This window comes from Procambarus clarkii, chromosome 5 (genome assembly GCF_040958095.1).
Source record: "Procambarus clarkii isolate CNS0578487 chromosome 5, FALCON_Pclarkii_2.0, whole genome shotgun sequence".
Classification (NCBI taxonomy): Eukaryota; Metazoa; Arthropoda; class Malacostraca; order Decapoda; family Cambaridae; genus Procambarus; species Procambarus clarkii.
The window spans coordinates 53,338,960-53,352,321 of NC_091154.1; the positions used below are offsets into that span (position 1 = coordinate 53,338,960).

At 41.1% G+C, this 13,362-nt stretch overlaps 1 protein-coding gene across 1 annotated transcript in view; it reads right to left on the bottom strand.

Annotated features, from left to right (window-relative positions):
* Nucleotides 1-430: 430 nt before the first annotated feature.
* Nucleotides 431-13,362, bottom strand: part of LOC138352524 (espin-like protein) — a 473,879-nt gene continuing 460,947 nt past the window's right edge. Inside the window, exon 5 of the mRNA XM_069305024.1 lies at nt 431-778. Coding sequence (XP_069161125.1) covers nt 431-778 — 348 coding nt within the window. The remainder of the gene's footprint in view (nt 779-13,362) is intronic.

Here is a 13,362-nt window from a genome sequence, read left to right on the forward strand (position 1 = left end):
GTGTATGGTGGACACTATACCAACTGTTGTATGGTTGTCACTATACCAACTGGTGTATGGTGGACACTATAGCAACTGGTGTATGGTGGACACTATACCAACTGGTGTATGGTGGACACTATACCAACTGGTGTATGGTGGTCACTATACCAACTGGTGTATGGTGGACACTATACCAACTGGTGTATGGTGGTCACTATACCAACTGGTGTATGGTGGACACTATACCAACTGGTGTATGATGGACACTATGCCAACTGGTGTATGGTGGATACTATACCAACTGGTGTATGGTGGACACTATACCAACTGTTGTATGGTTGTCACTATACCAACTGGTGTATGGTGGGCACTATAGCAACTGGTGTATGGTGGACACTATACCAACTGGTGTATGGTAGACACTATACCAACTGGTGTATGGTGGTCACTATACCAACTGGTGTATGGTGGACACTATACCAACTGGTGTATGATGGACACTCACCCGCGTGATGGTGATCTGAAGACGGAGAGTGACGTCGGGGGAGCACCAGGCTAGTGTCAGCAGGTTAAGGCCGTGGGAGGTGGTGGTGAGCGGTGCTCCAGCTGCCAGCAGGAGGGTGGTGATCCTGCACCGGTTACTGGTGACGGCCAGACACAGCGGGGAGACGCTCCAGCATCCCAGGGGCTCCAGGGACGCTCCTGACCACAACAGCTGACCTGCCTGCTGGGTGTCGTCACACAGGCTGATCACACCCAGCAGCTGCTCGTACATCTCTCCTGGTCCACCCTCAACCTGCACAATGTCAAAGTCTTAGACAAATGTCGCTTCTCTTGTTCATGGTGAATCATCACAAGTTTGTAGGTGAGTAAACCTTTAATGTTTCGCTTATGTACTGGATGATCGAGAACTTACTCAGGTTGAAAGCCGTCCCTTAATAGTTACTTTCTCGGAAAAAATTCTTGAACATTGATGGAGGGATTTAACTCTACACTAATGTTGTGTATTTCGTATACGTTGAGCCAGAACTAAGTTAAGAACCTCTCGTGACGTATGCATGCTGCTTATTCCTCGGTTCTGTTTAACGAATATTGTATTGTACTCCACTCTAGAGTGGAGTACTGCTGCACAATGACAGCCAGTTTCAAAGCTGGAGAAATTGTTGACCTGGAGAGCGTGCAGAGATCCTATACTGCTAGAATCCACTCAGTAAAACATCTAAACTATTGGGACCGACTAAAGAGCCTAAAACTGTACTCCCTTGAGCGCAGGCGGGAGAGATACATAATAATTTACACGTGGAAAATATTAGAGGGGCTGGTCCCAAACCTGCACACAGAAATAACATCACATGAGACCAGAAGACATGGCAGGATGTGCTGAATACCCCCGTTGAAAAGCAGAGGTGCAACAGGTACTCTGAGAGAGAACTCTATCAACATCAGAGGCCCGAGACTGTTCAACACGCTTCCACTACACATAAGGGGCATAACTGGCCGACCCCTCAGTGTTCAAGAGAGAACTGGATAAGCACCTCCAAAGGATACCTGATCAACCAAGCTGTGACTCATACGTCAGGCTGCGAGCAGCCTCATCCAACAGCCTGGTTGATCAGTCCGGCAACCAGGAGGCCTGGTCGACGACCGGGCCGCGGGGACGCTAAGCCCCGGAAGCACCTCAAGGTAAGGTTGTAGGGGGACGGGCTCTTATGTCGTGTGGACACGAGCTTGTTCCTACTTGTATCAGAGTACGAGTACTAATACCCGACCTTACTAAAGAGTAATATAAATATAGAGTCTGCCCTTCAGTAGTTCTTATAGTCATTGTTTAACCAGACTCACCTGGACAGGATCACACGCTCCTCTCCCTGTCAGGGGCCAGTCAGTGTTAAGACACTAGATCAAGGGGACATGTTAATGTCTAACTGTACAGTGGGTACAATTAGTGGGTACATCATAGCCTTAAAGTTAGACGTATACAAAAATATATGTATATTGAACATGGCTCTGATAGTATCAACCGAGAACTTTACCAAGGATTATTAGACCCACTAAATTTGGACTTATATAACACACAGGTATACCTTAATACTCATAATATTAATACTGAAATTTAATATACATGAGGAGTATTCTTAAATGGAAAATATTCCCCTGTTATATCAGTTACACTTGCAATTACCAATGGTGGATAAAGCAATATTCTCAGGTCACGTGACACTCAACATGTCCTCTTAAAAATACCGTCGTGTTTGTCCGTTTATCCATATGTCAGAAAGTGGACCTAATTTTAAAATGAGAAAATAATGAAAATAATTTTTTTAACAACAGTAAGTTAAGGATCTTCTGGTAGGTTAGGTGGGCAGGAAATTATCTTAAAGTTTCAAAACGTTAATTGAAAGTTTCCTCTCCTAATCTTTCCGAGTAGGTCGGACGACTCAAACAGAAAACGGGACTGTACGTCACTTTTGTGAATCGATTTCATTTCAAATTAAGTCCACTTTTGGCCTTAGCGCGCATAAGAGCAAAAAGCGACAATATTTCTAAGAGGACGGATTGGATACAGAATGATACTCACACAACCTTACACCATATACACAAAAGATGGAGAAGTACTAGCAATTGCCAGCCGCCACTGGAACATGAAGATATGTGGGACATTCATACATCATTCATAAATTTTAATAAATGTTGGTTTGTATCAGTTTAAGTATGAATAAAATGTTTTAGTTAGACATGAAAGAGATGACGAAAATGACAACTTTGTTCCAGAATGAGAAAATAATTTATTAATATCTGGATTAATATATCCTGAGTCGTCTACATCTCGATCTCTAAACGTTTCTAGCTAATTTAATATAAAAATCACCAGTCTCAGGACTAGGAATAGTATCAAACTAATCCTTTAAATAAATTACACATTAAATTGCTTAATGAAATTAAACAGAACCCTCCTCCCAGTTCTCGATATAAAGCGCATCATGAGGTGACGCGCGCGGAGGAAGAGACGCCATTCGTGCACTTACACAGGAGAGTGAATCAACTTGGTGTAGTATTGGTGTCGACAAACCGAGCCTCCCACATCGGTCACTAACTCTACCCGCAAGTACTAGACCGCAGCGTGACCTACAAGCAGTCACTATTTGTTGCAACGACTTGACAAAATTGAGGAAAGTGCAAAATTTGTTTTTTTCTATTAGCATAGATTTATCAACCAATTATTTCAGTGTCTAGGATGAATCGTTGCGATGCCAGATAAAACCATCCACAAAGGTAAGAATCTATTATTATTATACTTTATACTCATGTATTACAGTTGTATTATATCTGTTGTTGGTAAATGTTAGGATGTAACACTTCCACAGGTAAATTATGATCACATGAAGATGCTACACCACGGCGGGACTACGAGGCCGCTATTATTACTGGTAAGTACGGCCTGTACACGTGGCTGGTGGGTCTGGTACGGCCTGTACACGTGGCTGACGGGTCTGGTACGGCCTGTACACGTGGCTGGTGGGTCTGGTACGGCCTGTACACGTGGCTGGTGGGTCTGGTACGGCCTGCACACGTGGCTGGTGGGTCTGGTACGGCCTGAACACGTGGCTGGTGGGTCTGGTACGGCCTGTACACGTGGCTGGTGGGTCTGGTACGGCCTGTACACGTGGCTGGTGGGTCTGGTACGGACTGTACACGTGGCTGGTGGGTCTGGTACAGACTGTACACGTGGCTGGTGGGTCTAGTACGGACTGTACACGTGGCTGACGGGTCTGGTACGGACTGTACACGCGGCTGACGGGTCTGGTACGGACTGTACACGTGGCTGACGGGCCTGGTACGGACTGAACACGTGGCTCGTGGGTCTGGTACGAACTGTACACGTGGCTGACGGGTCTGGTACAGACTGTACACGTGGCTGACGGGTCTGGTACGGACTGTACACGTGGCTGACGGGTCTGGTACGGCCTGTACACGTGGCTGACGGGTCTGGTACGGACTGTATACGTGGCTGGTGGGTCTGGTACAGACTGTACACGTGACTGGTGGGTCTGGTACGGACTGTACACGTGGGTGACGCGTCTAGTACGGACTGATCACGTGGCTGGTTGGTCTGGTACGGACTGTACACGTGGCTGACGGGTCTGGTACGGACTGTACACGTGGCTGGTGGGTCTGGTACGGATTGTACACGTGGCTGACGGGTCTGGTACGGACTGTACACGTGGCTGACGCGTCTAGTACGGACTGTACACGTGGCTGACGGGTCTGGTACGGACTGTACACGTGGCTGACGGGTCTGGAACGGACTGTACACGTGGCTGACGCGTCTAGTACGGACTGAACACGTGGCTGACGGGTCTGGTACGGACTGCACACGTGGCTGGTGGGTCTGGTACGGACTGTATACGTGGCTGACGGGTCTGGTACGGACTGTACACGTGGCTGACGCGTCTAGTACGGACTGTACACGTGGCTGACGGGTCTGATACGGACTGTGCACGTGGCTGGTGGGTCTGGTACGGACTGTACACGTGGCTGACGGGTCTGGTACGGACTGTACACGTGGCTGACGGGTCTGGTACGGAGTGTACACGTGGCTGACGGGTCTGGTACGGACTGAACACGTGGCTGGTGGGTCTGGTACGGACTGTACACGTGGCTGACGGGTCTGGTACGGAGTGTACACGTGGCTGACGGGTCTGGTACGGACTGAACACGTGGCTGGTGGGTCTGGTACGGACTGTACACGTGGCTGGTGGGTCTGGTACGGACTGTACACGTGGCTGACGGGTCTGGTACAGACTGTACACGTGGCTGACGAGTCTGGTACGGACTGTACACGTGGCTGATGGGTCTGGTACGGCCTGTACACGTGGCTGGTGGGTCTGGTACGGCCTGTACACGTGCTGGTGGGTCTGGTACGGACTGGACACGTGGCTGACGTGTCTGGTACGGACTGTACACGTGGCTGACGGGTCTGGTACGGACGGTACACGTGGCTGGTGGGTCTGGTACGGACTGAACACGTGGCTGACGGGTCTGGTACAGACTGTACACGTGGCTGGTGGGTCTAGTACTGACTGTACACGTGGCTGACGGGTCTGGTACGGACTGTACACGTGGCTGACGGGTCTGGTACGGACTGTACACGTGGCTGACGGGTCTGGTACGGAGTGTACACGTGGCTGACGGGTCTGGTACGGACTGAACACGTGGCTGGTGGGTCTGGTACGGACTGTACACGTGGCTGACGGGTCTGGTACAGACTGTACACGTGGCTGACGGGTCTGGTACGGACTGTACACGTGGCTGACGGGTCTGGTACGGGCTGTACACGTGGCTGACGGGTCTGGTACGGACTGTACACGTGGCTGACGGGTCTGGTACGGACTGTACACGTGGCTGACGGGTCTGGTACGGACTGAACACGTGGCTGGTGGGTCTGGTACGGACTGTACACGTGGCTGACGGGTCTGGTACGGCCTGTACACGTGGCTGGTGGGTCTGGTTCGGACTGTACACGTGGCTGACGGGTCTGGTACGGCCTGTACACGTGGCTGGTGGGTCTGGTACGGACTGAACACATGGCTGACGGGTCTGGTACGGCCTGTACACGTGGCTGGTGGGTCTGGTACGGTCTGAACACGTGGCTGACGGGTCTGGTACGGCCTGTACACGTGGCTGGTGGGTCTGGTACGGACTGAACACGTGGCTGACGGGTCTGGTACTTACTGTACACGTGGCTGACAGTAGTAGGGTGGAAGACGCACAGGTACCTTTTTTTTGGGGGGAGAGGACCCCTGTGAGGTGTAAGACACACAGGTACCTTTTTTTTTCAGGCTCGAGGACCCCTGTGAGGTGTAAGACGCACAGGTACCTTTTTTGTTTTTCTTGGAAATTCGTGTCTGGGAGCCAGGGTTTTCAGGTAAATTTTGTGTCACAGATTTTAGAAGTTTGTTAAAGTCTTATGATGAAAATAAATTCCGAGACTTAGAAGTTTGTTAAGGCCTTATGGGAGAAATTCAAATTCGTGTTTATGAGCCAGAGTTTTCAGGAAAATTTGTCAGTCACAGATTTTAGAAGTAAGGATTTCTTATGAGAAAAATAATTTCCGAGACTTAGAAGTTTGTTAAGGGCTTATGGAACAAATTCAAGTAACGTATGTATCTCTTTAGGGTTTCCATGAGAACTCTACGGACATATTTCACATGTTTTCAACTTACAAAAATCGTCTATGTAAGCCTTAGTTATTCATGTAAATTTAGAAAGTTATCTGTATAAGTCAGGGTTTTCAGGGGCTCGTACATCACACCCCCCTCCCTCCCTCCCCCTTACCTCGCAATCTCTCGCGTCACCTTTATTTACCTTACGCCCGGCCAGCCAGTCGCCTCTTATCATATCTTATCTTCACCATAATATCTGGACCATCCCTCCTCTCTCTCTCCTTTCATTCAGTTCAGTTCAACTATTTTCCAACATCGTATGTTTTCTCCTTTTCATTAAGCAAGTCAGTTTTACACAAATAAATCGTGTTAGTAAGCATGTTCTAGCTCACGTTCCCCCACTTTAGTCCCCTGTCGTATAATGATTACTATCATTCCAATCCCTCTAAAATTTAAAAATAATCATATTTCAAACGTAGTTCAATACAGTAATTTAGTTACCAAGCTCCAGCGCTTGTCCTCCGCCTTAGCTCTCTCTCGTATCTTCGTTAGTAACAGTCCAATTTCCCTGAAATTTTTACCCTCTGTATTTCAGGCACCGTAAATAAGATCAAAACAGTTACCAAGCTCCAGCGCTTGTCCTCCGCCTTAGCTCTCTCTCGTATCTTCGTTAGTAACAGTCCAATTTCCCTGAAATTTTTACCCTCTGTATTTCAGACACCGTAAATAAAATCAAGTCAGTTATCGAGCTCCAGCTCTCGTCCTCCACCTTAGTTCTTTGTACTAAGATCGTTAGTAACAGACCAATTTCCCCGAAATTTAAAAGCAGACATACTTCAAAGTTAGTAAATAAGATCAAGTCAATTACTAAGCTCCAGCTCTCGTCCCCGCCTTAGTTCTCTTTCATATCTTTGTAAATAATACATCAATTCCCCTGAAATTTTTTACCCTCTGTATTTCAGACACCGTAAATAAAATCAAGTCAGTTATCGAGCTCCAGCTCTCGTCCCCCGCCTTAGTTCTCCTTCGTATCTTTGTAAATAACCCATCAATTTCCCCCGAAATTTTTACCCTCTGTATTTCAGACATAGTAAATATGAAGTAAACAATTATAAAACTCTAGCTCTTGTCCTCTGTCCAAGTTCACTCATGTAAATTCATTACTATCAGTCCAAATTCCCCAGAGATTTAAACACTCAACTACATTTTCAGACATAGTAAATAAAAAACAGTTCAGTTATCAAGTTTCAACTCTTGTCCCCCAGCTTAGTTCATTTTGTACAAGTTCTTTATTTTCCAACTAAATCACCTGAGATTTAAGATCACCTTATTTTCTAACGTATTAAAATTAATCTGGACATTAGCAAAGCTCCATTTCCTCAGCCTTAGATCATCAGACATAAATATATTCGATCAAGTCCCTCTCCAGCCTATCTGTTTATCAGAGTATTTACTTTACCCTTCTCATCCCCAACGTATCAATCCCCAACGTATCAAAACCTTCAATAATCATACTGTATTTGCATATTTTCTCTATATTCAGCTGTGTTCTTCACATTTTGTCCATGTTTTCTATGTTCACTCCATGTTCTTCAAATGTTCACAGTCCCATTCAGTTCATATTTTCACAAGTATCTCCATTTTTTCTGTAATCTTTCTCTTAGTCTCATTACTTTCTCTACAAATTCTAGTCATATTTTCTATGTTTTCATGTTCATCACATGTTCTCTTTACAACTTTTATACTCAATATTCATGCTAACTTCCATATTTTGTGTTCTTTGGCAATATTCATGTTCCTCTACAAGTTCATGTTCCTCACAAGATCACTTCGTTTTTTCACCTTCACTTACATGTTTTCTACATTCTTTGTCATATTCTCCATGTTCTTCACAAGTCCATTGTTCATTCTTTGTATTCCCTATTGTCCTTATCATGTTTTCATGTTCACTGTATTCATCAACTTTTCTTACATATGTTCTTTGCCATGTTCCCCATATGTTCTCTGGGTTTTCCCCTATCTAACATTCCTTAACTAAAAAAAATCTTTCACCAATCAACTAAAAACATAGTCACTTTCCGTCATTTCTCAACTAAACTTATTATCCAGTCAACTAAAAATAGTCAGAAATAGCCTCGTTCAACACTGTTCTTAACTAAAACAACCTTTCTCTTAGCTAAAAATTGTCAAAGGAAACTTCTTTCAGCACTTTCTTAACAGCCGCTACGTTTCATCAAGTAAGAAAATATAGTCAAAGATATCTATCATCGTCGTTCTTAACTGACATTTATACTTTGTGGAGCACTAAAAATAGTCAAATGTAACTTTTTCAACACTTTCGTAACTAAAATTATATGTCGCTAAGTAAGAAAAATAGTCAAAGGTTCTCTCCGTTACACCAAAGTTACTCTTCGAGAAATCAAAGACACTCTTCAATACATCAAGGACTTACTCAAAGACACCAAAGTTACACTCTAAGACATCCTTCGAGACATCAAAGACATCCTTTAAGACTTCAAGGGCACTCTTCGAGATATCAAAAGACACTCTCAAACACTCAAAATTTACTCGCATCCTCAAAGTTATTCTCAGAGGCATAAAAGTCATTCTCAGAGCTATCAAATTATTCTCGATGTCATCAAAAAGTATTTTCTCGTTCATCAAAGTTATTCTCAGAGTTAACAAAGGTAATCTCTAACTCACTCTCGTACATCAAAGTTGTTTCAAAGACATCAAAGTTAATCTCAGAGTTATCCAAAGATATTCTCATGTCCACAAAAGTTATTCTGAGCTATCAAAGTTAATCTCAAACATCTCCGTTCATAAAAGTTATTCTCTAAGAGCTATCAAAAGTTATTCTCAGTCATCAAAGTTATTCCAAGAGACGTCAAAGTTAATCCAAGACATCATCTTTCATCAAAGATATTCTCTCTAAGCCATCAATGTTCTTCTCTAAGACATAAAAGTTATTCTCTATGTCATCAAAAGTTATTCTCTGAGCTAACAAAATACTACTCATGTTCTCAAAGACATTCTCCAATTCATCAAAAGTTATTCTCTAAGACAACAAAGTCTTTCTCAGAGCTATCAAACTTGTTCTCAAAGTCATCAAAGTTATTCACAGAGTCATCAAAGTTAATCTAAGACATCATTTTTCATCAAAGATATTCTCTCTAAACCATCAATGTTCTTCTCTAAGCCATAAAAGTTATTCTCAGAGTCACCTTCGTTCTTCAGAGAAACTTTCCAAAACATCTTTGTTCATCAAGTTATTTTCGGAGTCATCAAAAGGTATTCTCTAACTCACTTTTGGTCATTAAAGTTAATTTCTATGTTATAAAAGTTTGTCTCAGAGACATCTAAAGTTAATCTTAGAGTTATCAAATGTAATCTCTAACTCACTTTTGTTCATCAAAGTTAATCTCTGAGTTAACAAAGGTAATCTCTAACTCACTTTTGTCCATCAAAGTTAATCTCAGAGTTATCCAAAGACATTCTCAAAGTCATCTAAAGACATTCTCTAAGCCCTCAAAGTTATTCTCTAAGACAACAAAGTCATTCCCAGAGTCATCAAAAAGTTATTCTTCGAAAATAAAATTTGCTCTGTAAGATATCTTCGTTCATCAAACTTATTCTCAGAGATATCTAAAGTTATTCTCAGAACAATCAAAAGTTATTCTAAGACAACAAAAGTTATTCTCAGAGCTACCCAAAGCTATTCTCAGAGTCACCTTCGTTCGTCAGAGAAACTTTCAAAACATCTTTGTTCATCAAACTTGTTTTCAAAGTCATCAAAAGTTAATCTAAGACATCTTCTTTCATCAAAGTTATTTTCAGAGACATCTAAAGTTATTCTCAGAGTCATCAAAGTGATCTCTAATTCACCTTTGTTCTCCCACAGTTGTTCTCTAAGACACCTTCGTTCATCAAAGAAACTCTCCTTCTTCCATCATGTTATTCTTTAAGACATCTTCAGTCATAAAATTTCTCTCCAAAATGTAACTAGTTCAGCTTTTCATACCAAACCTGCATTTCTGTTAAAACATATTTTCTTAGTTGCTTTACCCTAAAACTGTTCTCTGAACTACACTGTTCAAACCTACGTAACCTATCCTCTCCACCCAATGTTACTTAGTTAACGTAACGTTCCTAAACCTAACTTTACCTATCCTAACATAACTTACCTTACCTTACCTATCTGACCTGACTTTACCTATCTTACCTAACTTAATCTGCATAACCTAACTTTACCTATGTTACCTTACCTTACCTATCCTAACCTAACTCTACCTATGTTACCTTACCTTACCTACCTTTCCTAACTTAACCTGCTTAACCTATCTTACCTAACTTTACCTATGTTACCTTACCTTACTTACCTTTCCTAACTTAACCTATCTTACCTATCTTACCTAACTTTACCTATCTTACCTATCTTACCTAACTTTACCTATGTTACCTTACCTTACCTACCTTTCCTAACTTAACCTGCTTAACCTATCTTACCTATCTTACCTAACTTTACCTATCTTACCTAACTTAACTTTCATAACCTAACTTTACCTATCCTAACATAACTTACCTTACCTTCCCTATCTTACCTAACTTTACCTATCCTAACATAACTTACCTTACCTATCATACCTAACAACCTAACTTTACCTATCCTAACTTAACTTACCTAACTTATTCTGCTTAACCTAACTTACCTACATTACCTAACTTAACCTGCTTAACCTAACTTACCTTACCATACCTAACTTATATAACTTATCTTACCTATCCTAACGTAACCTAACTTGCTTTACCTAACTTAATCTTACATTCCCAAACTGATGTATCCTAACTTATCTAGTCAAACCAGACATGATCTAACTTACATAAGTATTCCTTCTTGTCTTTTGTGTTTCGTCAATCATTGTCTCATATTCATTTACTCATTTCTTTAGTTAATTTCTCAAATGGTCACTTATGGATTTCAAGTGCTATTTGTTAGAGATTGGATATTTAAGCATTTCAAAGAATTATAATTTCTCAAATGGACGTTTTTGCATTTCAAGTGCTATTTGTTAGAGATTGGATATTTAAGCATTTCAAAGAATTTTTGTTATATATGGGCATTTACTCATTTCAAGGGATAATTTCTCAAATGGACGTTTTTGCATTTCAAGTGTTATTTGTTTAAGATTGGGTGTTTAACCATTTCAAAGGTTTTTGTTATATATGGGAACTTACTCGTTTCAAGGGCCAATTTCTCAAATGGTCATTTTTGCAGATCAAGGGTTATTTGTTAAAGTTCATCAAGTTGCTCATAAGTTGTATTTATTATGTTTGTTATCATTTATTCTTATTCCCCAACCCCTTAACCTAACCTCTTGTAATCTTAGTGTATTTAGTAGGTTCTATCTTATGTTCTTATTCCCCAACCCCTTAACCTAACCTCTTGTAATCTTAGTGTATTTAGTAGGTTCTATCTTATGTTCTTATTCCCCAACCCCTTAACCTAACCTCTTGTAATCTTAGTGTATTTAGTAGGTTCTATCTTATGTTCTTATTCCCCAACCCCTTAACCTAACCTCTTGTAATCTTAGTGTATTTAGTAGGTTCTATCTTATGTTCTTATTCCCCAACCCCTTAACCTATCCTCTTGTAATCTTAGTGTATTTAGTAGGTTCTATCATTTATTCTTATTCCCCAACCCTTTAACCTAACCTTTCAGATGTAGTTTATGGTGTTTTTGACGTATTTGTAGAATATATTATCCTTTTCCTAACCTTTTTACCCAAACCTTCTTTCCTTCTTTACTTTGTTTTCACATATAAGTTCATTCTTTATCATAGTAATAATAAAAATTACAATAGTAAAGAATCAGATCTACTAAGACTTGAAATTGAGAAACAAGAGCTCAAGGGAGTGAGAGCAAGAAAGAAGAGCAAGGAGTAAGAGAGAGGGGGCGGAAGAAAATGGGACCAAAGAAGAGAGAATGAGAGAGAGTGTGGGCATGGGGGAACTAAGATTTGAATTTGAGAAAAAGAAAAACTAAGTGAATGAGAGTGAGGGTGTGAGAATGGGAGCATTAAGACTTGAATTTGAGAAAGAAGAGAGCATTTGAGCAAATGAGGGAGAGAGAGGGGGAGGAAGAGAGAGAATAAGGGAGAGAGATAGAAAAGGAGGGTTAGAAGGAGTAGGAGAATCAAAGTAAAAGAAGGAAAGAAGGATAAGTGGGATGGTGGGTTTGGGTAAAAATATACAAAGGAGAAAAAAAACTACATCTCAAAGGTTAGGAAAAGGATAATATATTCAACAAATACGTCAAAAACACCATAAACTACATCTGAAAGGTTAGGTTAAAGGGTTGGGGAATATGAATAAATGATAGAACCTACTAAATGCACTAAGATTACAAGAGGTTAGGTTAAGGGGTTGGGGAATAAGAACATAAGATAGAACCTACTAAATACACTAAGATTACAAGAGGTTAGGTTAAGGGGTTGGGGAATAAGAATAAATGATAACAAACATAATAAATACAACTTATGAGCAACTTGATGAACTTTAACAAATAACCCTTGATCTGCAAAAATGACCATTTGAGAAATTGGCCCTTGAAACGAGTAAGTTCCCATATATAACAAAAACCTTTGAAATGGTTAAACACCCAATCTTAAACAAATAACACTTGAAATGCAAAAACGTCCATTTGAGAAATTATCCCTTGAAATGAGTAAATGCCCATATATAACAAAAATTCTTTGAAATGCTTAAATATCCAATCTCTAACAAATAGCACTTGAAATGCAAAAACGTCCATTTGAGAAATTATAATTCTTTGAAATGCTTAAATATCCAATCTCTAACAAATAGCACTTGAAATCCATAAGTGACCATTTGAGAAATTAACTAAAGAAATGAGTAAATGAATATGAGACAATGATTGACGAAACACAAAAGACAAGAAGGAATACTTATGTAAGTTAGATCATGTCTGGTTTGACTAGATAAGTTAGGATACATCAGTTTGGGAATGTAAGATTAAGTTAGGTAAAGCAAGTTAGGTTACGTTAGGATAGGTAAGATAAGTTATATAAGTTAGGTATGGTAAGGTAAGTTAGGTTAAGCAGGTTAAGTTAGGTAATGTAGGTAAGTTAGGTTAAGCAGAATAAGTTAGGTAAGTTAAGTTAGGATAGGTAAAGTTAGGTTGTTAGGTATGATAGGT